Source organism: Drosophila serrata, unplaced genomic scaffold (genome assembly GCF_035046125.1).
Source record: "Drosophila serrata isolate PLE 108 unplaced genomic scaffold, ASM3504612v1 contig_165, whole genome shotgun sequence".
Taxonomy (NCBI): domain Eukaryota; kingdom Metazoa; phylum Arthropoda; class Insecta; order Diptera; family Drosophilidae; genus Drosophila; species Drosophila serrata.
In genome coordinates, this window is record NW_028257063.1 from 3,745,642 (window position 1) to 3,770,161 (window position 24,520).

The window sequence follows — 24,520 nt, forward strand, 5'->3', positions numbered from 1 at the left end:
TGGTACTTTATATATCCAAAAAAAAAACAAATTCAAATTCTATTCGATACTAAAAATGTCAAAAAATTATATATTTTCCTTTTAAAAATAAACAAAAGTTTCAAAATATATCGAAATATACTGCCTAAAAGTATGAAATATCCCCAGAAAAATACCTAAAAGTATGCTAAAAAGAACGACACGAATTTCAAAGTACCCAAAGTACCTGCTTGTAACGGGTAGCCCAAAACACTCCGATATGCTCATAAATGGGTTTTATGAATTCATAAATTCAGTGAACGCTGTCTGCCTTTTAATAGCCTCTATTCACAGCTCACATAGCTGTTTGGCAATTGATTTTATCTACAATATACAATATATATACCACAAATACTCCCCCTCAATAAAACCGTTTCCGATAAATGATGGCAAAGTGCACATATCAAAATCGGCAAAGCATTATTGGAGCACCGAGTGGATATATGGAGAGTACTCATAGTAAACCCCCCATTGCGGAACCCTAAAAACACCCACAATCGAACATAATCAAATAGGAAACCGGAGATACATATACATATATAGAGAGAGTGTGTTTTGATATAAATCTATATAGATAAAGGCCAAACTAGCTTGCACTGGGAGAAACAAAGGGCAGGCGTTCAATCAATTACACGATCAATTATAAGACCGCAAAAAAGACCACAAGAGATACCATCAAGTGAAGTGACCCTCTACGTCTATAGTTCAGCGAAAATCTGTGGAATCAAAACAAAAGCCGAAAAAATAAAAATGAGAGAGTGGAAATTTTAGGACTCGACTAACCGGATACCGTGCAGACATATCTGTCGTGACGGATAGGTAAAGGTTTCTGATAGGTCTCTTTTACAGAGATATGATAATGATAAGTCTCCTCCTTTTATCAAAAGGGTAAACTCAAGGTGAACCTTTGACAGTGGAACTTTACTAACTATAACTAACTTGAAAGTATCTTTTCTGGGGACTATTGAAAGTGCAACTTATAGAGTATAGACTGTAACTATCTAGCTTAATTTAGTTAGGGAAATTTCTGTATTTGCCTGGCGGAAGTTCACCTCAACCCCTGATCATACTCTATTCCCTATCTAGATCGAATATACCTCCCCTGGGCTATTAAAAGGTATCGTGTCTAATAACACTTGTAGTTTTTTTTTGTGTTTTGTATTTTGTATTGCTGCTGCCTTGATTTTATGGCCTGCCTTTTTGCGATATTTGATTTTGATGGGTTGTTGTGCTTAGCGGCGACAGCGTTTACTCTCAGCCAGTCAGTTAGTCGATCGTTCGAAATAAACTCACATGCGAGGCGACGCTGAGCGACGCACTGCCGCATGCAGATACAGATACTACGAACCCGTTCCGCAGATACAGATACAACGTCCGCGAGTCAAGAGTCCGAATTCGCGCAGACACGCAGTGAACGCAGCGCGAGTGAAGTTGTGCAGGGCATACGGATTCAAGCAACAAATTACCATTGCAAACGGGAAATTCAATTAGCTGTCAAGTGAAACACAAAGGCAAACTAGAGAAAAGTAAACAAACTACAACTAAAAGTAAAAGTGCCAAGAAATGCCAATGCAACAGCAACCACAACAACAGTCAACGGCTCTCGGTCAACAAATAAAGATGGGCAGCGAGACAGGTGCCAGTGCAGGTGGAGGTACGAGCGGGGCTAATGCCAAACTAAAGCCCAAAAGGTGTGCTATTCATTTGCTATTATTATTTATATTACAACATTCGCTGCTTATTTCGTATATCAACAATTTGACACACTTTCGGGTGCCACGTTGCGTATACGTCACGTGCTTACAGTGTGTGTTCATTGAAATAAAAACCAGAAAAACTGCCGAAACAAAATGTATTTTTGGCCAAGAATTAAAGTGCAGAGAGAACAACAACAAAATGCCGCCGAATTGTTTATTTATTTTGCATTTTTCACAGGCCGTCTAACCAGTTTTTTTGCGTTCGCTAGACGAAAATGATGTGTCCATAAATCAGAAAAAGAGTCTGGCTTGGACCAGAAATTTACCATCATATATATTAACTATATAAAATAAGTAAAGTGGATCGATGGCGGGATAAAAATCAATCCGTCCAAGGCATCTCTTTTGATTTGTCGCGGTTTCATTGAGTTTATTTTATATTAATCTCCGCTCGGAGCGCGTTAAATTGCTTCTACCTCGATCGATAGTTTTGTATAATTTATTTGCAAACATCAAAAGGTCCGATGGTCTATGCAAATCATTCGGTGCATGTCGCGCTTAAGGTGCGCGTCATAAAGGCTAACCGTTCGGTGTCAAAGCGGCACGCGAGTGTCAGGGCCACAAGGAAATCCGTCATGGAAGTCCAATTTCGTGATAAAGCCTTCGTCTACAAAGTGACGCGTTGAGTGATAGATAAGTGATATCTGGAGAGTATCTGTGATTTGGTGGAAATTATTGGTAAGTTTTCCAGTCACCTTGAAGGTAAGTGTATTCTAAATAAAAAACCAATTAAAGGTAAACAGATATAGGTAAAAACTATAGCACTAGCTCTTATCAGGAATTGGGGATATATAGGGAATAAAATGGGTGCGTCACTCGAAAACAATATCAAGTGTTATTGAATTTTAGTGATTTCATCTATAAGTGTATATAATCATGATGATTATCATTGGTTAGGTGGCATGGATTTTGTCATCTGTTGATTTGACTCTGATATCGGTCTACCTTAATAGTTTCGATAATTGCTTGAAATGGTAGTTAAATAAGCCTGAGGCTAAAACATGTTTACCTAATTATATTTATTTAGCATTTTATATGGGAATTAGGGGGTTTTGTAATTGTTTAAGCCAAGCTGCGTGATGGTTGTGTGGGTGTCTTTGTACTTAAAACCATTTTGTTAACTTGATTAAATGTTACATTTTTAGGTAAACAATGCTGGGAGATCTGCCTTTAGTAAGATGAGTCTTTTCCAATTATTTCAACTGAACAATTAGAAGCTATATTGCTTATAATAGTATGTTATTAAATTGTATTTATATCATTTTGTTATTAATAGCTTGTTTCGGCTGTCTGATTCATTTAAGCTATTTCAGTTCTATGTTTAAACATTTTGGGATTATTTTCAATAATATTTACAAATGCAAATGCTATCATTTTTAGAAAATTATCTCATTTTTGATTAGATTATTGTTGCTCCCCCGAATTGATCCTGAACTTTACTTTAAGTTCTGAAGGCCTAAAACTAAGTTAATTACAAAACAAAATTTTGAGAAAAATTTTAGAATGTATCTACTAACCCTCAGAAGTATTTTTCGTTAATGACTTCTACTATTTAACAAGCTATAAATTAAATAAAGCAGAAGTGTTAAATGGTTTCCCTAACATATGCACTGCTTATGCGGAAGCTGGTCTTAAAACTGCTTGTATAAACCCTGCTTAGCTTTACGCTGCACTGCTTGAACTGCTTCGGCCTGCTTGCTGGTTGCGCAGCTATTTCTACTTGTATTTCTGCCCAACTTAATGCCAAGCTAATATTTACACGAATTAAATTACCCGCTATCGCTATCAAAAGCTCGCATCACTGCCAGCTGGAGCGATAAGCGCCAAACTTTTGACGCGCTGCCGCTGCCGCTGCCTCTGCTACTGCCTCTGCTTCCGCCTCTGCTGCTGAGTGTACTGCTTGCTTGTTGCTGCTTGTTATGCGGCAGCAATATAATAATACGCCATGGTGTCCAACGCTGGCTGCGACGCCGGCAGCGCCCACTGCTTCATTCAAAGTCGATCGCGCGTATTTTTTAGCTCCAGGCTGTTTTTTATTTCTGCTCAATAGCAAACAACCGATCGACCACGACGCAGGTTAGTTGGTCCCCCGTGACTACAGAGTGTGTGTGTGCTGTGTGCGTGCTGTGAGTGTGCGTTAATTAATTAGCAAACTTGTCTTAAAATTCACCTAAAACAAGAGCAGAGAGAAGAAAGGCTGCGCTGCGATTTTTTTGATATAAAAAGGTTTGCGGTTCGTTGACAGGCGTCGAGAAATGTTTAACGCGTTTTTGGCGGCTTTGTTTTATATTTATATATACATATATATTTTTTGTAAAAAATATCTGGAACTGGAGCCGCTTCCTGGTGATAAATATTAAGCTGTGACAAGTTAATGGAATATTTTCATACAACCGCAGAAGAAAAACGAGTGCGTGTGCTTTATAAATGTGTAATTTATTCAAATATTCAGACAGTCGGTGGAGAATGGGTTATCTCGCTCTCCCCACAACTTTCCATTTCTCGTTATCGTCTGTCTATAGCTGAAGTCTATAGCATTGCATATTCAGGCAGTATCTCTATAAAGTGAAGTAGTATTAACCTTCCCCACCCACTCCCAAGGCGCCTGATCTCGGACTAACGAAGAACAATTGCGAAACACCTAAGCACATTGCCTGCACATATTATATTTAATTAATATTGTTGTTTATTGACTTGTAATTATGTGCATTATTTAGCATTTGCACCTGATGATAGGTAGATAGTAAATCCCACACGGTTGCACAACCTTCACTCCGGTAATTATTAGACAAAGCCAAATTATAATGCAGCGGGAATCGAGTTTATATACATACATATGTATATATTTATTCTGGCCAAGTTTACTACATTTATTTTCCTCATTTCTTGTGCATTTGACATTCATTTAACACTTGCTGAGCAATTTCTTTACCGGAGAATGTTTATTTTTATAAAAGTGTGCCAGTGTGTTTTTTTGGAAAATGTAGAAACATACATACACTCACTATATGTACGCATACATTTGTCGGTTGTTCCACTTTTGGCTACAAGACTGTGTAGAGTTGTTGTTGTTGTTATTTTTTATACTAATTAGACGACGGCTCGTGGGCAAGTCTTATCAAAATTATCATTGAAAAAATAAGTATAGCAACACGATTGCCCGGGGTCACTTCGATTCAATAAAGTGAAAATAAAGGCCTGATAAGTAAAGGCATACACGGAGAATGTATTCCTTAGGTCTTGGATCAGGCGATTTTTGCATAAGACTTGCCACTAAATTGATCAGTTTCTGAGACCTTAAGTGCTTAGACTTGAAAATATTCAAGAATGTCTGCGGTTTTATCTACTTTTGCCATATACTCCCACGAAATGAATAAGAAATACTTGAACCAAAAAAGCAAACAAGCAAACACTTTATTCGGCTCACTCGAAGGTCAAATAGTTTCGATAAAGAAGTTGTTAGCTTGATCTTGGCAGCTCTGGGTTCTGTGAATGGAAACCCAAATTGGAACCAGATTTTTTTTATATAAGCATTTTGACACATGCCTTTGATTATGGGCCACTACTCACGGGTTAGTCGATAATTTGTGTTAATCAAATTTGATAAATCAATCAACCGGATTGATCGCGTGCCTTGGCGCTAAGTTAATAACTCTATTAAACGGAATTTTAGGTCTTTTGATCATTTATAGTGTTATCATATGATCGGGAAACCGGTTCTCCATAATATTCCTAATCCACTTTGTAACCCTGTGATTTTTCACAGTCCATTGATGTCATTCAAGTCCACAGGCTTGAATATTTGTGCTTGGCAAACCGTGAAACAGAAATATGATTAACTTAGTTGCTCCTCCTGCCGGCACTTGATAAGGTGTTCCTCTCTGAGCGTTGGGGTTATCAATGGGTCCCCTCGACCGTCATTGAGCAAAGTTTAGTTCCAGTTCTAGTTCCATTGCGATTTGATTCTAATTCTCTTGTTTTGTTGCATAATTCTCTCGCTGAGTAAGCTCTTATCACACACTTGGTAGCATTATCTGCTGCACTTTTCTATACATTTTGTTATAAATAGTCTTTGCCACATCGGACCATAAATCTGCTGATCGAGCCCCTGAGGGGGAGGAAAATGCTTAGCCTAGGTCAATGCCACATGGAATTTGAGTTTGTCGCTATCAGTGACAGTTGCCTAATAAAGAGCTATTTGTTAGTAATTAAGAAATCGTCTGCCCCGCCTTGGGCATATAATTGTAAAGCTTTCCACAAATAATAATGAGCAATCAAGTCTCAAGTGGCAAACCTCGTGGTGCGCTGATAAGTCAAGAGAGGCCCTAATTTTAGCCGCAAATCAGGGAAATCAAGGAAACTTCAACGCACCTGACTCTGTTGTTGTTGTTTCAGGTACGAGATCTCTTCTTATTTATTTAGCTTTTTTTTCTTTTTTCGGCTACCCCCTTAATCATGGCCATATAACCGGACCCATAAATTAATTGGGCCTATGCCCCGAGGTAGTCTGTAATTGCGCAACCCGAGCGTCAACACTTGCCATTTCTGGCTGATAAGAAGCGGAGGATAGATAAGAGCTGCAGCCAGATCAATGGAAACCTAAAGCTTCCGCCATAGATCGTAATGAGTTTCAATTACTCTTTGCTTGACAATTGAAATGGGAAATGGAAATAGGGAAATATTATGACTAGGAGATACTCGATATGTTTTAAATACAATTGTATGACTAAGAGTTTATAAATATATTTATAAATATATTTAAATTTAAATATAAATGAAGTTGTATTTAAAATCTTTAAAACAGTGTGCTACAAAATGGAACACATTGCAAAAAAAGCAATGTGTATTTCATTTCGACTTTGTTATAAGTAATTTTCGTTGTAATGCTTTTCTGGCATATCTATATCTATATTCATATCTATGTCTATCTATGGTAAATAGCTTCTGGTCTTTAATTTGTAAAAGATAAGTGCATTTATATTTATATATTCTCTTACACCTTTACTATAAGTTCACTACGATAAAGTTATTTGTTTCTTTTTTTTAAACTGGCCTAATTTTCATTTTCATTGTGCACGTGCCAAATATTTCTACCTCTTATCAGAGCAGAAATTAAACAAATATATAAATATATAGACCTTTTTCTATTGTTATAATTTTATGAGTTAATAGTAGTAGTAAAAGTACACCCCTTCCTCTGGAAGCACAACTTATAAACACATAAAACAAAAACTAGATATGAGTGTAGTTTCTCTGTCAAAGAATAAATAAGGTACCTCCCAACGATCATTATCAGACTTTGGAATGGCCATTATAAATGCCGGGCGATGTCAAAAGTCTGACGTTCAAATCCGATTTGAGTTGGCCCAATTATGGCCAAATTAAGCCGATCGAATTAGTGTGCCGCCGCATCATCATCACTCAGGTGCCGTCGCTTATCGCTTATCACAGCCGTCACCTGTTGGCTCGATGACAGTGGTTGTGGTTTATAGTTTATGGGCCACAACAAGCACAACGTAAAAATCACTTCTTAAGCAGGCAAACAATAACTATAACAGGCACATCGAGTATGGCAAATATTGCCGATTGATTAGTGGCTCTTCAGGCTAACAACAGGTTTTTTTACGATGAGCTTCTGGCTAAACTTTTATGGCATTAGCGATAACCAAAATTCACGTTCTTACAAAAAATGAAACAAAGTAACTAACTGATAAGTGATAAGGAAGCTTCTAGAGCTAGAAGCTCTTCGTAGAAGCTCTATAATAAAGCTAACTGATAGCCTCCTGTGACTAACTCCCGATGAAGCTTGTGGCTCAAAAAAAGCTCGGGATTCTCTGCTAATTAACAGAGCCAACTTCCGTTGTTAAAATATGTATACAGATATATGGTTAGATCTCGCCGAAAAAATATGGTAATAGAACCGCCCAGTCACGTTCCATCACTTAGCCAGGCAATGAGAATAGATTATGACAATTAAGAGGTATCATCCGGCAATTAGGGCCCTAAGGCTATATCGATGATCGTGGCCCATGCATCGATCCCATGAATGATACGTGATCCTTCTGGGCATGTGTTAAATATATATACATATATGGTAATAAAAAAAGTATATAGTAGGTGGTAATTAAATTATTAACATTCGATGTGGAGATGCGTAACAAATCCGTGTGATTTATTTTTAACATTTTTGAGTCCATCGCGTGTTTATTGTTTAGACTTTTAATACCTTATGCCTTATGCCAAAACGTGTCGCTCTCTGCCAAGCGCAGAACTGTCAATAAGTTGGCCAAACATTTGCTCTTGGCCAAAAGCCAAAACGTTTTTCTCAGCAATTGTTAGAGAAAGCAAAAGGAAATATAAATGCAAAATGAAAGAAAGCTACAAGTAATTGTATATAATATTAGGCGAGGTCAGTGAGGGTCATTTGGAAATTCTACAAAGGCAGTAAAATTCTCCAAAGTTCACCTGGGCTATCGTGTCGCACTTATGCAATTGTATAGCTCGCAAACACATTTATTTATTTATTTATTTTTTTAATTTTAATTTATTGCCTCAATCGCTCCAATTGTTATTGAGACATTTAACGCAAATTGCGTGCAATTTGATCGACAGCCCGTGCTGAGATTTGCCGTGATTTGTTTGTCACAACATTGCGTAGCCGCAAATAGCACGCAGTGCAACTTCAATTGCTGCAATTGACAATTGCAATTGATAGGGATCGGATCGACCGTGGTAATTGATAGTGTCGGTCACTCTGTTATCAATCTGGTGCGAGTTGCTGCAGCTTCAATTGTTCGCAGCAGCAGCAACATAGCGTCACGCATTCGCACACACTGAGACCCTGATTCCACCCACCGCCCCCTCTCTTCATGCTCCAGAAAAAATGGTATAATAATATGTTATTAATGTTTCAGAGTTTTAATAACATATTTTTATAGTTTAAGTACTATTTTATTGGGTTTAAAATATAGTTTTCCTATATAGTAGTAAGAGGAATCTATATACCCTTCCTAGGGTATTTTATTTTGAGTCAGAAGCGTGTAACTTGTGAAATACTCATTTCCGACCCTATAAATCATATATATTCTTGATCAGCATCAAAAGCAGAGTCAATCTAGCTATGTCCAGGCAAAATTTAATTTTTTCAAAATTTTGAAAATTTTATAAGGGGCTTCGTCGTTAAAATTGTCAAAAAAAAATCGAAAAAAATTGAATATTTTTAAATGTTATATTGTGTATGCAGATTTATTAACCTAATAAAAACTAACATATGACCGCTTTCCGAATTAAAATTAATGCATTTTTGGCTTAGTTCTGGGATATTTAAAGTTTGATTTATCGATAAAATTTTCATATAAAAATTTCGATAAAAACTGACTCAAAAAATGCGAATATTTTAAGGGTAGTTATGATCGATTTCCGATTCGTTCCTATGATTTATTTACTAACATTACCTCTAAGGGAGTAATTAAAATTTTTTATGATTCATTAAAGAAATACTTAAAATAATTAAAATTCACATTACAAGAAGATAGAAACTCAACAGCTCAGCAAAAGGAAATGCCCAGAAAGTTATATATATTTTTAAAATATATATCTATATCTCCGAGTTTTTATAAATATTAAATAAAAACCCCTAATCTCCAAGAGCATTAAAAATCAATAAAATTCATTCCTAATGTTCTGCGAATTTCTCAAAAATAAAATATAATGATCGCAGTTCAGAGATCACTCTCAAGTTCAAGTGGCCTGGCATCTGCTTAACGTTCCCCAACTGGAATATTATCTATACTTTATCTATATTATTTCTCACATTTTTTACAATATACATATACTATATATGTATATTTTTTTTAATATATTCCTCCAGAGATGGGGATTATGGCCCAGAGAGAGCAGAAGAGACTAGGAGAGCGGCCAGCGTTCGCTTTTTAAGATGCTCATAAATTCTGGACACTTGACTTTTTTATGCTCCGCCGGCAGTAGGATTTGCTAATTTTCCCTAGCTACTAGTGTGTGTCTGTGTGTGTGTTGTGCTCTCACTCTCTCGCCACACGGATGCTAAAAATGGGCTTTTGATTTACGCAATATTATATAGATATAGATATAAATATTTGTCTTTGGCGACTCCAACGCCTCAGATTGACATTGACAGTCCCGCAGTCGCTGTGTAAATTCAACACTCGCTCCGCGCGCCAACCGTTGGAAACAAGATTAAGACAAAATATATAGTGTGATTTTTTGTTAAGATTTTAAATTAAAAGAAGAAATAATAAACCGCAGACAAGTGTCAAAATGAGCCGCGAAATTCGTGAACGGTAAATATTTGTCATTAAAAAAAACGGGTTATATTTAAAGAGCAGACAATTTTCTTAATGAAATTTACAGAAATAATAAAATAAATACAGGAACTGTATAAAAAATACAAATCCTAAAAGAAATATATAAAAAAAAGAAAATATATCTACATAAATATAAAGAAATACAAATTCTTGATAATATATGGAAGAAAAAATAATTTTAAATATGAAGAAATACTAATTCTTAAAAGAAAGAAAGTTTCAAGAAATAATATTCAAATCTTTGAAAACCATGAATAATTGAAATCATGTTTAAAAGGTTACGAATATTCTAAATGTATCAAGAAATAACAATTCTTAAAATAATATGAACAGATAATATATCCATTAATATAGCAGTTCCTAAAAGAATCTGCCCAGAAATAAAATTCAAACAAGAGTTTCAAGATAATATATAAACATATATAAAACTCTTAAGAATATTTAAAAACTTTGAGTGATTTTTAAATGCATTTAAATGCATAAATTTTAAGAATATAATTTGAAGAAGTAAATTCAATACGAAATATATATGAAAAACCTGGGTAGTGTTCATTAGAAGATCATTCAAACTAAAATTTGTTGGAATCTTAGATCATCATCAACTTTATGTTCTATAAGAATATAAGTTCATAAACTTTATATTCTTATAGGTGAACAGAAAGAAAGTTATAAAATTATATATTTTTATAGGTGAACAGAAAAAAAGTTAGAAATTATATATTTTTTAATATATATGTTAAAAAGACAGAACTCTTTATGAAAATTACTACAACTTCTTCTATATTTCTTATAGAAAATTGTGATTGTGGGTTTTTAGTTTCCTAAACATATATCTTACAAGATACTTCAAGATATGTACACAAAATCCAATTAGTTCTTATGTTGTTTCCCTCCTAGAGTCTCCCAAAAGTATGTGAACTGATCACAAATCGAAAATACAGATAAACGCAATATAAATGGATTAAGTTGTTTAGTTTGTTTTTTTGGGGTCTACCTCGAGTGGTCCTCCTCCACAATTGATAAGAGTGACAAAGATTGGTCTATTGTTTTATGGCAATACTTTGATTTTGCCTTTTTTTCGGCAATTTATCTACGAACTCGACAATTGACAGCTGAAGAGGCAATCGCAAGAGTCGCTGTTAAATATAGTAGGTTATATGTAGTACAGTGGAGCAACATACACGCTCCGTGCTAATCTGGTTTCAGTTGCTTTCTAACAATGCCAATGTGCGCATCGTGAATTTGTGTTTTTGATCAACAAAAATCAAGTTATATTGAAGTGGGAAAAATCGATGATATGTCAATGAACCGCGAACAAGAGCAGCAGCAGCAGGGGATGTCTGTGGATCTCCAGGGGGTGGAAAATAGTTCAGATATTACCCCAGAACCACTGCCTCAAGAGGAACCAAAGAAAAGGTCTTTAAGAAACTCTAAAGTAAGATAAAGATATGGTATATAGTATATAGTATCAGCTAATTGTAAACGCATGTCGCCAGATTAAAATATAATTGAAAAGCTTAGGGGGAAAAACGATACAATGGTTAGAGATACGATATGATTGATGGTGAGCTGGCTTAAGCAGGGAGCAGAGAGTGCGTAACAGGAAAGGGGGTTGGTTTTTTGTTCATTTTGGCTCTTTAGTTTTAGCTTTTTTGTAACCATTTCCTTGCGACCCCATTTCAGTTGCTGTAAGGTACTCAAAATGAAGGGTTCGACGCTGGACAAAATCTCTGCCTTCCTGGGCGAACTCATCGGCACCGGCATCCTGGTCTTCCTTGGCTGCATGGGCTGTGTGAAGACGGACTTGTTTGCCAACAATCATCTCCAGATTGTCCTTAACTTTGGTTTTGCTGTCCTGGTTGCCATCCAGTGCTTTGGCTGTGTTTCGGGTGCCCATCTGAATCCTGCCGTGACAGTGGCTGCCTATATCTACGACATGGTCACGCTCCGGATGGCCTTTGCCTACGTTGTGGCCCAGTTGCTGGGCGCCTTCATTGGCTATGGTTTGCTGAAGGTTCTGCTGCCCGTGGAGACCATTAACACGGGTGCTGGTCTGTGCGTGACCCTGCCCCATGCCACTGTCACGGATGCCCAGGGCTTTGGCATTGAGTTTGTGATCACCTCCATTCTGGTCATTGTCTGCTGCGGCGTCTGGGATCCCCGGAATGCCAAGTTCCATGATTCGGTGGCCATTCGCTTTGGTCTGGCCATTGCCTGTCTGGCCTGTGCTGCGGTAAGTTCGAGGATAACTTAAGGACAACTTCTCTATCTCTTTTTAAATTTTAAAACTCCTTTTTCTAGGGTCCCTTCACTGGCGCCAGCATGAACCCGGCCAGGTCCTTTGCCCCCGCCCTGTGGAACAACCATTTCGAAAAGAACTGGATCTACTGGCTGGCTCCCTTGAGCTCTGCCGCCCTCACTGCCTACGCCTACAAGATCGTCTTCCGCCGCGAGGTGGTCGAGGCGGAGATCTCCGCCAATGAGAAGCTGCGCCACCTGGAGGATGTCCAGCTGTCGTAGATGCCAAAGACACATTGCTGTAGGAGGAAAGAGAGCCTTAACTAATTTACATCTAATCTAAGACGCCGAATTTTATATTAATGCATTCATTGTACGCTATTATAATGGGAGTTTTGCCAAGGGTTTATATGTTGCAAAAGAGCGTAAAGCAACTACATATAAAGTTCATGGTATTTACCCCGATTGCCTTCAATTGTAATAAAGAACAACGAGATTTCTAAAATATTCTAAACATAAATTGGGGTTTTCAATTAATAAGTAATGCATATAACTACCAAGTATATATTCTGCATTCGAAAGAACAATATTTTGAATTGAAATATAGTCTTACTGAGCACTCATCTTTATACCTTTAAAAGGGTATTATAATTTTAGTTAGAAGCTTAAAACAAAGTGAAGAAATCATTTCCGCCCCTATAAATCATATATATTCTTGATCAGTATGAACAGCCGAATCGATTTAGCCATGTCCGGTAAAAAAAAAATTTTTATGATTTTTTTCGAAATTTTAAAAGGGGTTACATCGTTAAAAATTGTCAAAATTAGGCAAAAAATTTAATTTTTGGAATTTTAAAACTCAGTATGCATATTTGTTAACCTTTTAAAAACTAGCAAAGAAAATCTGTCCAAATTTAAATGAATGCATATTTGGCAAAGTTATGATATTTCAAAAATTACGAATTAGCCAAAAAATTAGCATATAAAAATATCGATTATGTATATACATAAAATACACATGTTTTAGGTTTTCTTGGTGGTTTTCGAAAGCCAAAAATCGTAATCAATAAAATAAAACAATTGGGAAAAAATTTAACAGAAACAGATTCTTTGCTTTATTATCAGTTGACGATTGGTTGTATATATAGAAATGTAACAAAGTCCTATTAGTTTACAAAACCTTGTCATTGGACACAACCATTGTTAGGTCACACACACTCCCCCTTAAACTAAGTCATACTTTTTTTGTATTTAATATTTTAAGTGCCAGCAAATCGACCAATCAAAATGCTAACTAAAGACTTACAGAACAACTTAAAGTAGTAATACTATCTTGACACAAGAGACTATAAATGATGTACGTATTGCCCAGAATTATGGCATTTTAGTGAGTTTAAATTGGACTACCGACAACGAACTTGTGGAACTCTTGGAAAACCCTGGAAATCAGAGGGGCTTAGTTATGAAATGTTATATAGTCAGGCCTTGCAGGAAGGGCAAGAGGTGAACTGTGTTCCCAAGAAGTATTGTCCAAGGCTTGGCGCCCCGTACGCCGTTCGATAAAAATCTTAATGAGATAAGATTGAGCGCAAATCGGCAGTGGCGCTTATCAGGACGATAATTACGGCTGAGCAAAGCCCCCAAAAATGCCAGAAAGAAAAGCCCCCCTTACTGATGAATTGATCTATCTGGGGGTCTGGTGGTGTCTGCCCTGAAATCTGCGCTCGATAATTAGCATTAAGGTTTTATAATGGATATTGATTGATTGCCATTGTGGCCAATTTGTGAGGCATGGCTCGGAGCTGCGAGTAGCGAACTCCGTAGTTTCCAGCAGTCGAGTTCAGTCAGCATGTCGCAACAGAAGCAAAAGTCGCAAGAGTCCAAATTTGGCACAAATTCTCCGGTTAGGTGGCGAGTCCAAGAGAGCCATCGTGTGGCCATTGCCTGCTTCTTTGGTGAACTGGTGGCCACCGCCATGTTCGTCTTTGTGGCCTGCATGGGCTGTGTCCAGACCCCGTTCTTTGGCAACTCGCACTTCCGGAGCGGATTAACCTTCGGCCTGGCCATACTTATAGCCATTCAGTGTTTCGGTTCCGTTTCCGGTGCCCATCTTAATCCGGCTGTCACTTTGGCTGCTTGGATTTATGGCGTAATTGGTTGGATCAAGGCCATTGCTTATCTCATCGCCCAGGCGGCGGGAGCTCTGATTGGTTATGGTCTCCTGGTGGCCGTTCTGCCCGAGGATGCCATCAAGGGTGTGGATAATCCTGCCGGTGCTTGTGTCACTGTCCTGGCTCCGGAGATCAGTGAGCTGCAGGGCGTGTTCATCGAGTTCCTGATCACCTGTTGCCTGGTTATGGTGGCCTGTTCGGTGTGGGATCCAAGGAACAAACGTTTCCAGGACTCGGTGGCCGTGAAATTTGGTCTAACAGTGTCCTGTCTGATCCTCACAGCGGTTAGTATCTCTCTCGAGGTATTTAATCGAAACTTTAACTTAAGGTTTTTATTTTTTTGAATATTTTTTAGGGTCTCTTTACGGGTGCGAGTATGAATCCAACGAGATCACTGGGACCCGCAGTGTGGAACAACTCCTGGGCGGCTCACTGGGTATATTGGGTGGGTCCGTTGGTGGCCGGAGCGGTGACCTCGGTGGTCTACAGGGTCTGCTTCAAGGGTAACGAAGAGATCGACCTGACGATTTCGAATGCCCAGATGAGAATGATTGGGGATGCAGTTCCCTGAGAGACTATAGGGACATTCTATGAACTTAACGCACTAGTCATAAGTGAAATAAATATATACCTATTGTTCAGGTAAACATAATTAAATGAATATTCATGAAAAAAAAAGAATTCAATATGCAAAATAAATATTAAAAATTAAGAAGAACTGAGGAAAAAGAAAAGAAAGAGGAGAAATGGTCAGAGGAATAATATGGCAGTTTCACGAGATACAATTGGAAGTTTCTTTAAACTTACTAGTCATAAGTGAAATAAATATATACCTATTGTTCAGGTAAACATAATTAAATAAATATTCATGAAAAAAAGAATTCAATATGCAAAATAAATATTAAAAATTAATAAGGACTGAGGAAAAAGAAAAGAAAGAGAAGAAATGGTCAAGCAACCGACAGGGGAATAATATGCCAGTTCCATGAGATATAATTGGAAGTTTCTTTAAATAAATATATACCTATTGTTCAGATTAACATAATGAAATGGGTATTCATTAAAACAAATTCATTTATATATGAAAATAAAAAATATAAATTAAAAATTAGTAAAGACTGACGAATAATGATAATGACGATAAGACCCGACAGTGAACAGCGGCAAGATATTATTCTCGGACCTTAAAATTCCAATAACAAAAATTAATAGGGATCGCAGTTTCGGAGCAGGCTGAAAATGTCAAGGTACCAAATGAGGGTAATACAAACGAAAATATATGAGCATTCTATTTAACAAAATTAATTAAAAAAAAAAAAACTTGAAAGAATAATAATAACCCGAAACCGTAGCATTATTTTTTAACTGATTCTCTAACAAAATAAACTATGTCAAGCAAATTAAAGAACGGAATTACAAAAAAAAAAAATTCGTCACTGGTTAGAGAACTGTTTCCTTGAAAGGGAACAAGGCGAATGAAATTATATCGCACAACTCAACTAAAGGTAAAATCGCACTGACAGTGTGGCTTCCTTATATATATATATATATATCGATAAGCCCACATGGGTATATCGATAAATGAAAGGATAACTGTAAGGATTGCCACCCCAATGCTTACAGGGTTTCTACAAATTTCTTAAATTATAATTATTAAAGCAGATAATATTTAGAACTCGATTTCCTAGCATACATTTGGGGTGATGGAATATTTTTTTGAATTTGGGGGCTCGTTGTTTTGGCTTGTGTGTGTGTGTGATAGAAATAAGCACACAAATGAATAAGAAACCCAAAAAGTAACAAAAAATTGTTATATAGAAGATTAAAGTAATATATTCATTGATAAAGTTGCTCACAACGTAAACCCTTGAATGGCTGAATTGCTGATAACATATTGCCAGGCATGATGATAGTTATTTACTATTAAACCTCCAACTAAATCATTCATCAATGGAATTTTTTATATTTTTGTAATGCTAAGTGTCTTACTTTATCTCTGAACCAAAACACAAGTGCAAAAGTTAAACGTCAGGTGAATGGGCAACACGAAACCGAATATGTTCGGCAATACTTGAGCAAATACAGCTGTATATACGTATGTATGTTTATATAGTATATAGGACGGTCTGCCGTCTGATAACTCAACTCTACTCGAGACGATTAGAAGGCCTGATAATTACTCTACGAGATTGCCGGCGATTAAGAACCGACCATATATGTATATGGCATATGATCCGCACCCATTGAGCCATCTAGTGGAGTGCACTCCAGTCCAAGTTGAACCACGTTCACGTTCGGATTAATCGCAGCGATCACTTTTACACAGCCATAATGGCCACGACCACGAGGTGATTTTTAAACAAAACAAAAAGTGCAACTTGAAAGTGAAAAAGTTATTAAGTTTTAACTCAAGGAATTCGCCACTAAAAAGGACTTCAATTGTGACAAAGAATTCTGTTTTCAATGAACTCCATATGTGTGTCAAGGAATTCTCTCGCTAATAAGGCTTAAAAATATGCACGATAAGTGTTTATTCTTCTACAATAATTGCCTTATTTATTAGCAATTAATAGACAAGAACCTTTTCAAGTTTGGTGACATCAACCAATTCGTTAAGTGTTATTATACACTCGAAGTCCGCATGATATATAACTATTTGCTTACTTCCTAAGATCTTATAAATTATCTGGATGACTAATGTGTCATAATAGCTGAATTGTCCCTTTTTTCTATTTATATATAGAATTGTTTTACTAACTTATTTCTTTATCTTTAAATGAATGATACTTTCAATTAAACAAGAAAGGCAACTCGGGTATCTGCAGTTCAAATACCCTTGCAGTTTGCAAATTAAGTATAGGATCGTATCGGAAATCGATCATAACTTAGCTTAAAATATTCGAATTCTTGGAATCAATATTTCTGTATATTTTTATATGACTTCTTTTCTACAAATCAAAGTTTAAAAAACTCATAACTAAGCCAAAAATACACTAATTTTTATTCGAAAAGATTTCCTATGTTAGTATTTAATAGGTTAACAAATCTGGATACTCGGTTTAAAACCATAACATTTTTGGCAATTTTTAACGATGTAACCCCTTATATTTTTTTAAAAAAATCGAACAAATTTGTTTTCTATATAGCTAGATCGATTTGCCTGTTAATGCTGATCAAGAATATGATATGATATATGATTTATAGGGTCGGAAATGACTGCTTCAGTGTTTTCTAAGCTGCTGACTAAAATCAGAATACCCTGCATAGGTATAAAAATAAATAATTAATTAACTAACTAATTATTATCCTCTTTTCCAGCCGCTCATCCTGCTGGCTGCTTCAGCGCCGTCAGCTGGACAACATCTCCACAGTGGTGGCCGAAATGATAGCCACCGCCATGTTGATGTTCCTTGGCTGCATGGGCTGTGTCCAGAATTCGGTGTTCACCAACTCGAGCTTCCAGGGTGCCCTCAACTTTGGCTTTGTGGTGTTGATCTGCATCCAGTGCTTTGGCTGTGTATGTGGCGCTCACCTGAATCCAGCGGTCACCTTGGCCACCTATGTCTACGATATGATCTCATTGCCCTTGGCCCTGGCCTATTTTGTGGCCCAAATGGTGGGTGCCTTCATTGGTTATGGCCTGCTCAAGGCTGTGCTGCCGGAGAATGCCATCTATAGCACGGATACACCCGATGGAGTGTGTCTCACATCTGTGGATAGCACATTGACGAGCTGGCAGGGCTTGGCCATCGAGTTCCTGATCACCTGCGTCCTCATCTCCATTTGCTGCGGTGTCTGGGATCCCAGGAATGCCACGAAACAGGACTCGGTGCCAGTGCGGTTTGGATTGGCCATTTCCTGTTTATCACTCACGGCGGTAGGTTTTTTTTAAGGTTTATATTAAGATCTCCTCAAATTAGATTGTATACATTTAGTTTTGGAATAGCTTGAACTATATTAGTTGAAGTCTTCAATTAGCTTTACCTGTTTTAGCTGTGATTTCTTAAAAGAATTTCCCAGAATCAAATCAGAATCAGAATCAGAATATTTCTTAGGCTTTCTTATTATTTATATTATTTGAATTATTTAGTTTTTTTTTTTTAAGTTTGAATTTGTTATTGAGAAGTTTTCTTTATCTTATAGCTATTTAAGCTAAAGAATATACTGATTTCTTGATAAAATATTATTCACATTCATTACTAAATCTTTCTATCCACTTTGCATTAGATTTATATATATATAAGAACATTAATCGATGTTGCCAATAACCTTTACCTATTCTAAATGACATTTCTACACACTAAGCTTTTACAAATTCTTTATCAATTTATGAGTAATATATTGATTTCCAAAAGCAATCAGTCCAAATTCAAGTTAATTATTAGTGAAGATAACATTCTTTCAAACTTGACACAGTATCAGTTTTATTACTTTCTAGATCAAGTCAAAATCAGGTAATATATAGTATAATCGAGGCAAAAGAAAACCAGGAAGTATGCATAGGTTAATATATAAATATAAAGAGAATTTTTAAGAAAAGAAAACTAAATAGTAATTTAAGAGAGAAACCTATAAATTTAATGTCCAGAAATCTGCAAGGTTTCCCCTATAAAAACCCCATTTATTATTAACAAATTGCTTTCAACTCAAAAAAAACAGGGCCAACTAACCGGTGCCAGCATGAATCCCGCCCGATCCTTTGCCCCGGCCATTTGGAATGGAGCCTGGGAGAATCACTGGATCTACTGGGTGGGACCCATGGCCGGATCCCTGGTTACCTCTGTGATATACAAGTATGCCTTCCGGCGAGAGGTGAACGAGGACTCGGAACTGGAAGAGACCACAATGTCGACGAAACGTACCTCCGAGACAGAGTTCGCATAGATAGGATTTAGGGGATATAATCCCTATTTTATCGTTTAAGTTGAATGCGGTTTTAGTTTTTAAGTTTGTACAAAAATAAATACCTTAAATGAAATCTTATGGCGGCAGTGCCATCGCTGTACGCTGTCATAATCATAATGTAAATGATACTTTATAAATGCTTATCTGAGAGAGATTACTTCCATGCCACCGCAATTTAGCTTATCGTTAATATTTAATTGCACATTCACTTGATCAAATAAACCACACACACGGTAGCCACAAAATGCCGACCTTACGTTTATTGCCCTCCTTTACGTTTTCGTTACGTTACAGCTTGAGGTGAAATTGTTTAAATGGGCATTTCTAGGGGCCTGTAGCGTGGCATAAAGGTACTTTGCCAGATAATGGGCACCATAATCGAAGCCAATATCTGACCGGTTAGTTGCATCCAAACCAGGGCGGGATTGCCTAGGAATAGGGAAGGAACAAGTGTCTTGACCGGATTCATAGAGGCTCCAGTTAATTGAACCTGACAAGGAAAGGAAACTATAAATATATCTAACTGGATTAATTGAAATCCCTAAACCCACCCCCGCAAAGCTGCAGACAGTCACTAGAAGTCCCATACGAAGACTGACCGAGTCGAGGTACCGACCATTCCGTACATCCCAGAAGGCACAGCATCCCAAAACATAGACCGAGGTCAACAGGCACTCAATGCCCACAATCTGAATGGTAGTCAGACTCTCCATGGGTTCCCTCAGGCAAACAGCCGGCTTGCTTTGGTCCACCACTTCCTGGGGCAGAACCAGCATCAGGAGGAAGTAACCCAGACCAGCTCCCAGCACCTGGCAGGCCACATACATCACCATCAAATTGTAGGCCAAGTAGCCCATGAAGTAGCAAGATATCGACACACAGGGATTTGCATGGGCGCCGGATATAAAGCCAAAGATGTGCATAACCACCATCACCATAAGGCCATTATGCAAGCTTGATTTTTAATTATAAGCAAAATTAAGGAAATCTAAACGAAAATATATAGTTTAAAGCTAGTTACCTAATAACCAGAAAGGCATTCTCACTATTCTTGTTCATGGCATCTCCCATGCAGCCGACCATGATCAGTAAAGCCGTGGAGCTCAGCTCACTGGCTGCTCTTATAAAGGTAAAGACGTCGCAAGGCATCTTTAAGTTTCTTACTTATCACAGAAGATTTATAAAAAAACAGAGTATATGGTTTTTAAAAAAATCAGTGTAGCTAGAATTACTTGTGAGCCTGAAAAGTGTACAAGTTGTTGTGTGATGTGAACGAATTTATGAACTAGTAGCAAAAGGGGTTGGGATTACTTGGATGCATTATATGTGTATAAATAAATTTATATTTTGTGGAATTTTATTTTTATTTGTTATTGATTAAGATCTTGATTGCAAATAAAAATATGTATTGGATTTTCAATATTCTTGAACACTTAAGTTAAGTTAAGAATTAATTAGGCTTTGAATATACGTTTGTAGATGTCTTTAAAAAATTGCTTTATCACCTTAAACTAAAATTAAACAATAAGGGAATGCATAGCTAGAACAAATCATTCTAGACTTCAGCCTGATTTCACCTATAGCATCTATATTTGTACATGATATAATTGTGATTGTTAGACTTACCCCATATTCGCCATTTCATAGATTCTTCCAGTGTAGATTTATTTTATTATTTTAAATTATCCATGGTATCATCCAAATAATCCTCTTCCTGGTCATCCAGAAGTATTCCATTGGTCAGGTGGAGTCCAAGGGTAAGCACTATCACAACACTACCACTACACTAACACAATAGATGTTTACAGCGGGGAAGCCGCGAACAGACTGAAGCCAGCGTGCCATCTGTAGCTGTAATTATAGTCCCTGAGGAAAGAGAGCAGAGAAAGTGTGAGCAAGAGAACAAGAGTTAGAGAGTGAGGGATTGCTCGAGAGGGAGTCAGAAAAACATGTTCAGCTAGAGCATAGAGAGGGACAGAGAATGAAAGAGGGAGAGAGTGTGAGCTATTCACTGGCATAATAATATTATATTATTAAAAAACAGGAAGCTAACTACGATTATTGATTTATGTGGTATTAAAGGAACATATATATATATATATGTATTAATAATCAATGCATCTTCGGCTTAGTTATGATCGATTTCAAACCATGATTCGAAACCATGATTCTATTGGTTATTGCTTGGCTTCTTAAACTTTCTCTTATTATTTATCTTGTTAAGCAAAAACTCAACTAAACAATGTTACCTGAGAAAAAATCATCATCAAAAAAATATAGACAAAATTCACTAAGGGAAAATTTTCTGTAAAGTAAGCATCATGTTTCGGAGGGCATCTAGGGTTTTGTGCTTGCTTAAAACCACCAATGTCTTAGCTAACACCAAAATAAGGTAAGTATCTCAAAACCATTAAATTCCCTTATAAATGATATATTCCTATAGGTATTGTCGCTTTAGCGACATTTATCAAGGCGGCAAGGATAATGGAGGCATTAAACCCTACCATGTTGTATGTATCTTAGTGTTAAAAAAGGTCTTCCCTAATTGAAACATATTTTTCCCGCAGAAACTACTTGAAGTGAATAAAGGTAAAGAGGCCAGGATCATGGAGTTAACTGCACAAATCGAAGCCATCCAAAATAAGATCAAGGCTTTGCAAATGTTAAAGTCAGCGGAGGCAAAGAGTGCCCTAGATGAAATGAATGAGATCCTGAAGGACCTGAAAGATGCCCTCCGAAAATTAAGAATGAGCAATTAAAATTTTAAAATTATTTTTTAAAAAAGGAAATAGAAATCAAAGAGTCTATGGAATTTACTTCAAAATGTAGTATTTAAAACTTTTTCCTGCAAGCTGCTAATATGCTCCGGGGGGCTGGTAAAACCTTTCTTTTGGTCAAGTCCAGCGATATCCTGGTTAAAAACTGGTTTAAAAACAGTCCGAATACCAATGGTTGTGTGTATAATTATGTCAAAATTTTAAACAGAAATTGGCGCCCCTATTCTTTCGCTTTAAATGGTCTACAGGATAATAGATGCCTCGAGTCAAAGCATGGGGTATGTTATTCCAGTCATAATCCTTTAAAATCTAACTAATACACATCCTTCAAGACACGACTACATGTTGATGCCGATAAAAAAGCTAGGATTATGGCATTGATAAAACGTATCAGATCTTTCCAGGGCCTAATTAATGAGCGGAAAAAGGATCGTCTCACGGAAAAGTCAAAATTTGTACTTGAAAACCTTTTAATAGTCCTGAATGATATGGAAAAGGCCCTCCGAGAGTTAAGGCAGCTCTTATAAATTTTAATTTCTCTTTCTGTTTTTATTATTTCAATATTATAAATCTTATCTACATGAAAGTCTACATTAATTTTGTTTTTAGGTGTGAAGTAAGCCAAAGCATACTCTTAGGCTGATGTATGGCATTTTACGAAATCTTATTAACATGTAAAAACATTTTATGTGAAAAATAATATTTTAAAATTCGTTTGTCTTTTACCTTAAATTCTGATCAGCCACCTGGCTTTGAAAAAAATATCAAATTTTAAACATAATATAAAAATTTGTAGGTTTTTCTTTCGAATTTTTATGAGTATAGGATTTTAAAGCGACCATGAACACCATATTTCGATCGGTTTTGAACTATTTAAGAGGCAATATTATTAGGTATGTGAGTTTTATATAATTATAAAGATATAACAAGCCTAAAACTCTTCAGGAGCTACCTGGTTGTCCTGCCCGATCATGGCCGTATACAAAAACAACTGAAACTCGATGATTTGAGGCACGTAAGTCCCTTAATATATAGACTATAATATATCAGAATTAACTTAAAACTTAACTAGGAAATCGGACTGATGGACAAGCATTACCTTCAGCTTTCAAAGGAACAGAAACGTGTGGAACATATGCTCACTGACCTAACCCGGTGCATCCGTGGCCTTGAATTTGATGTGAAACTAAAGCGGGCCAAGAGGAAAGCCAAGGAAAACACTAAATCAAAGCCCAATGCCCCGTCAAGCGATAAGAAACCACCCAAAGTCGGTGATTTCAGGGAAAGCAAAATCCCCCCGAGGGCTTCCCCCTGAACAGCAGCAACAACAAGCAACAACAAGCAGCAGCAGCATCCGCAGCAGCGACTATAAAAACCCCCAGCTTCCGTGGGACTAGCATTCAGAAACATCTCAGCGTTTGCTCTACAATGAAGTTCCTTGGACTCTGCTGTTTGCTTATCTTGGCTATTTTGGGTTGCCTGCCCGCTCCTGGCGATGCCTCGCCCTCTCGTCACACTGGACCTGGATCTGGACCTGGATTTGGACCCGGTAACAGTCCCTTCAGGAATCCGAATCCCCAACCCCGCCCCTTTATTTACGATTCGCCGATACAAAGGCCAGGTCCCAAGACTATGTACGCCTGATCATATAGTAAAGTGATTTAATAATAAATTATATTTGGAATAACACTAAAGATAGGGGATTTTTCGTATTCATTCTTATCAGGTAGAGCAGAGCCAGCCCCCTGATGATAATTTAAACATCTGAGCTGAGCTTTGTTTACATTTCAAATAATTTTAAAAGGTGAATCATTAAGACTGTTATTAATTTAAAAGTGAAACATGAAAGGTTAATATGTTCTGGAAGAAAACTTTTTGTATAGCCTTAAAGCTTACATGTAGATCACAACTAAGACAAAAGTGCTTAAAATTTAATTTGGAATGCTTCTCTGCGTTAGTTTTTATAAGGTTAACAAATCTGCATACTGAATTTAAAAATTCAAAAAATTCAATTTTTTCACATTTTAACGATGTAACCTTATCTAATTTTGAAAATTTGGAAAAAAAAATTTTTCAAAAATTTAGTTTTCTATTAGACATGACTAGATCAATTCGATTGTTTATGCTGATCAAGAATATATATGGTTTAAAGGGTCGGAAATTATTCCTTAGAATACCAAGAAAGGCAGGTTCAATTTTGTAACTTTCGTAAGGGTAAGAACTTAATATTTATAAATAATTTTTAATTAAGTTAGGTTATTAACTTTATGTATACGTGTGTGGATATCCCTAATACAAATTTCTGCATAACT

At 36.7% G+C, this 24,520-nt stretch overlaps 8 protein-coding genes across 20 annotated transcripts in view; 6 read left to right on the top strand and 2 right to left on the bottom strand.

Annotated features, from left to right (window-relative positions):
- Positions 1-21,260, bottom strand: part of retn (retained) — a 68,989-nt gene extending 47,729 nt beyond the window's left edge. For 5 of the 6 annotated variants that reach the window (XM_020948772.2, XM_086827218.1, XM_086827219.1 and 2 more), the window contains exon 1: positions 21,058-21,260. The gene's annotated coding sequence lies outside the window, so the exon portion shown is untranslated. The remainder of the gene's footprint in view (positions 1-21,057) is intronic. The other variant, XM_086827221.1, reaches the window with a different exon arrangement.
- Positions 1,272-19,676, top strand: Eglp2 (Entomoglyceroporin 2). 2 transcript variants are annotated; one of them, XM_086827222.1, is made up of 3 exons: positions 1,272-1,709; positions 17,845-18,403; positions 19,186-19,676. In XM_086827222.1, the coding sequence occupies exons 1-3, from the start codon at positions 1,582-1,584 to the stop codon at positions 19,408-19,410; spliced, it is 912 nt and encodes a 303-aa protein (XP_086683348.1). In that variant the 5' UTR covers positions 1,272-1,581; the 3' UTR covers positions 19,411-19,676. The 2 variants fall into 2 exon arrangements, with proteins under 2 accessions (XP_086683348.1, XP_020804425.2); XM_020948766.2 differs by lacking the exon at positions 1,272-1,709 and adding an exon at positions 16,764-16,874.
- On the top strand, positions 3,711-12,875 carry Eglp4 (Entomoglyceroporin 4). Of its 6 annotated transcripts, none has more exons than XM_020948767.2 (3): positions 3,711-3,851; positions 11,801-12,350; positions 12,419-12,875. In XM_020948767.2, the coding sequence occupies exons 2-3, from the start codon at positions 11,820-11,822 to the stop codon at positions 12,635-12,637; spliced, it is 750 nt and encodes a 249-aa protein (XP_020804426.1). In that variant the 5' UTR covers positions 3,711-3,851; positions 11,801-11,819; the 3' UTR covers positions 12,638-12,875. The 6 variants fall into 6 exon arrangements, with proteins under 6 accessions (XP_020804426.1, XP_086683353.1, XP_086683354.1 ...); XM_086827227.1 differs by having other exon boundaries at positions 3,824-4,185; XM_086827228.1 differs by having other exon boundaries at positions 3,824-4,001.
- On the top strand, positions 14,109-15,183 carry Eglp3 (Entomoglyceroporin 3). The gene is made up of 2 exons (XM_020948764.2): positions 14,109-14,810; positions 14,882-15,183. The coding sequence occupies exons 1-2, from the start codon at positions 14,205-14,207 to the stop codon at positions 15,095-15,097; spliced, it is 822 nt and encodes a 273-aa protein (XP_020804423.1). The 5' UTR covers positions 14,109-14,204; the 3' UTR covers positions 15,098-15,183.
- Positions 19,641-20,715, bottom strand: Eglp1 (Entomoglyceroporin 1). Of its 2 annotated transcripts, none has more exons than XM_020948768.2 (3): positions 20,453-20,715; positions 19,983-20,385; positions 19,641-19,921 (listed from the first exon to the last, which is right to left on the bottom strand). In XM_020948768.2, the coding sequence occupies exons 1-3, from the start codon at positions 20,578-20,580 to the stop codon at positions 19,742-19,744; spliced, it is 711 nt and encodes a 236-aa protein (XP_020804427.2). In that variant the 5' UTR covers positions 20,581-20,715; the 3' UTR covers positions 19,641-19,741. The 2 variants fall into 2 exon arrangements, with proteins under 2 accessions (XP_020804427.2, XP_020804429.2); XM_020948770.2 differs by having other exon boundaries at positions 19,983-20,419; positions 20,478-20,684.
- A 390-nt stretch (positions 21,261-21,650) lies between the features above and the next one.
- LOC110181111 (uncharacterized) lies at positions 21,651-22,255 on the top strand. Its single transcript, XM_020948782.2, has 3 exons — positions 21,651-21,823; positions 21,875-21,941; positions 21,999-22,255. Exons 1-3 carry the CDS (start codon positions 21,753-21,755, stop codon positions 22,188-22,190), a joined length of 330 nt encoding a protein of 109 aa, XP_020804441.2. The 5' UTR covers positions 21,651-21,752; the 3' UTR covers positions 22,191-22,255.
- Positions 22,256-22,855: 600 nt separating this feature from the next.
- LOC110181110 (uncharacterized) lies at positions 22,856-23,902 on the top strand. The gene is made up of 3 exons (XM_020948781.2): positions 22,856-23,101; positions 23,154-23,223; positions 23,281-23,902. The coding sequence occupies exons 1-3, from the start codon at positions 23,049-23,051 to the stop codon at positions 23,521-23,523; spliced, it is 366 nt and encodes a 121-aa protein (XP_020804440.2). The 5' UTR covers positions 22,856-23,048; the 3' UTR covers positions 23,524-23,902.
- On the top strand, positions 23,637-23,902 carry IM18 (Immune induced molecule 18). Its single transcript, XM_020948783.2, has one exon. It carries the CDS (start codon positions 23,637-23,639, stop codon positions 23,850-23,852), a length of 216 nt encoding a protein of 71 aa, XP_020804442.2. The 3' UTR covers positions 23,853-23,902.
- Positions 23,903-24,520: the final 618 nt, after the last annotated feature.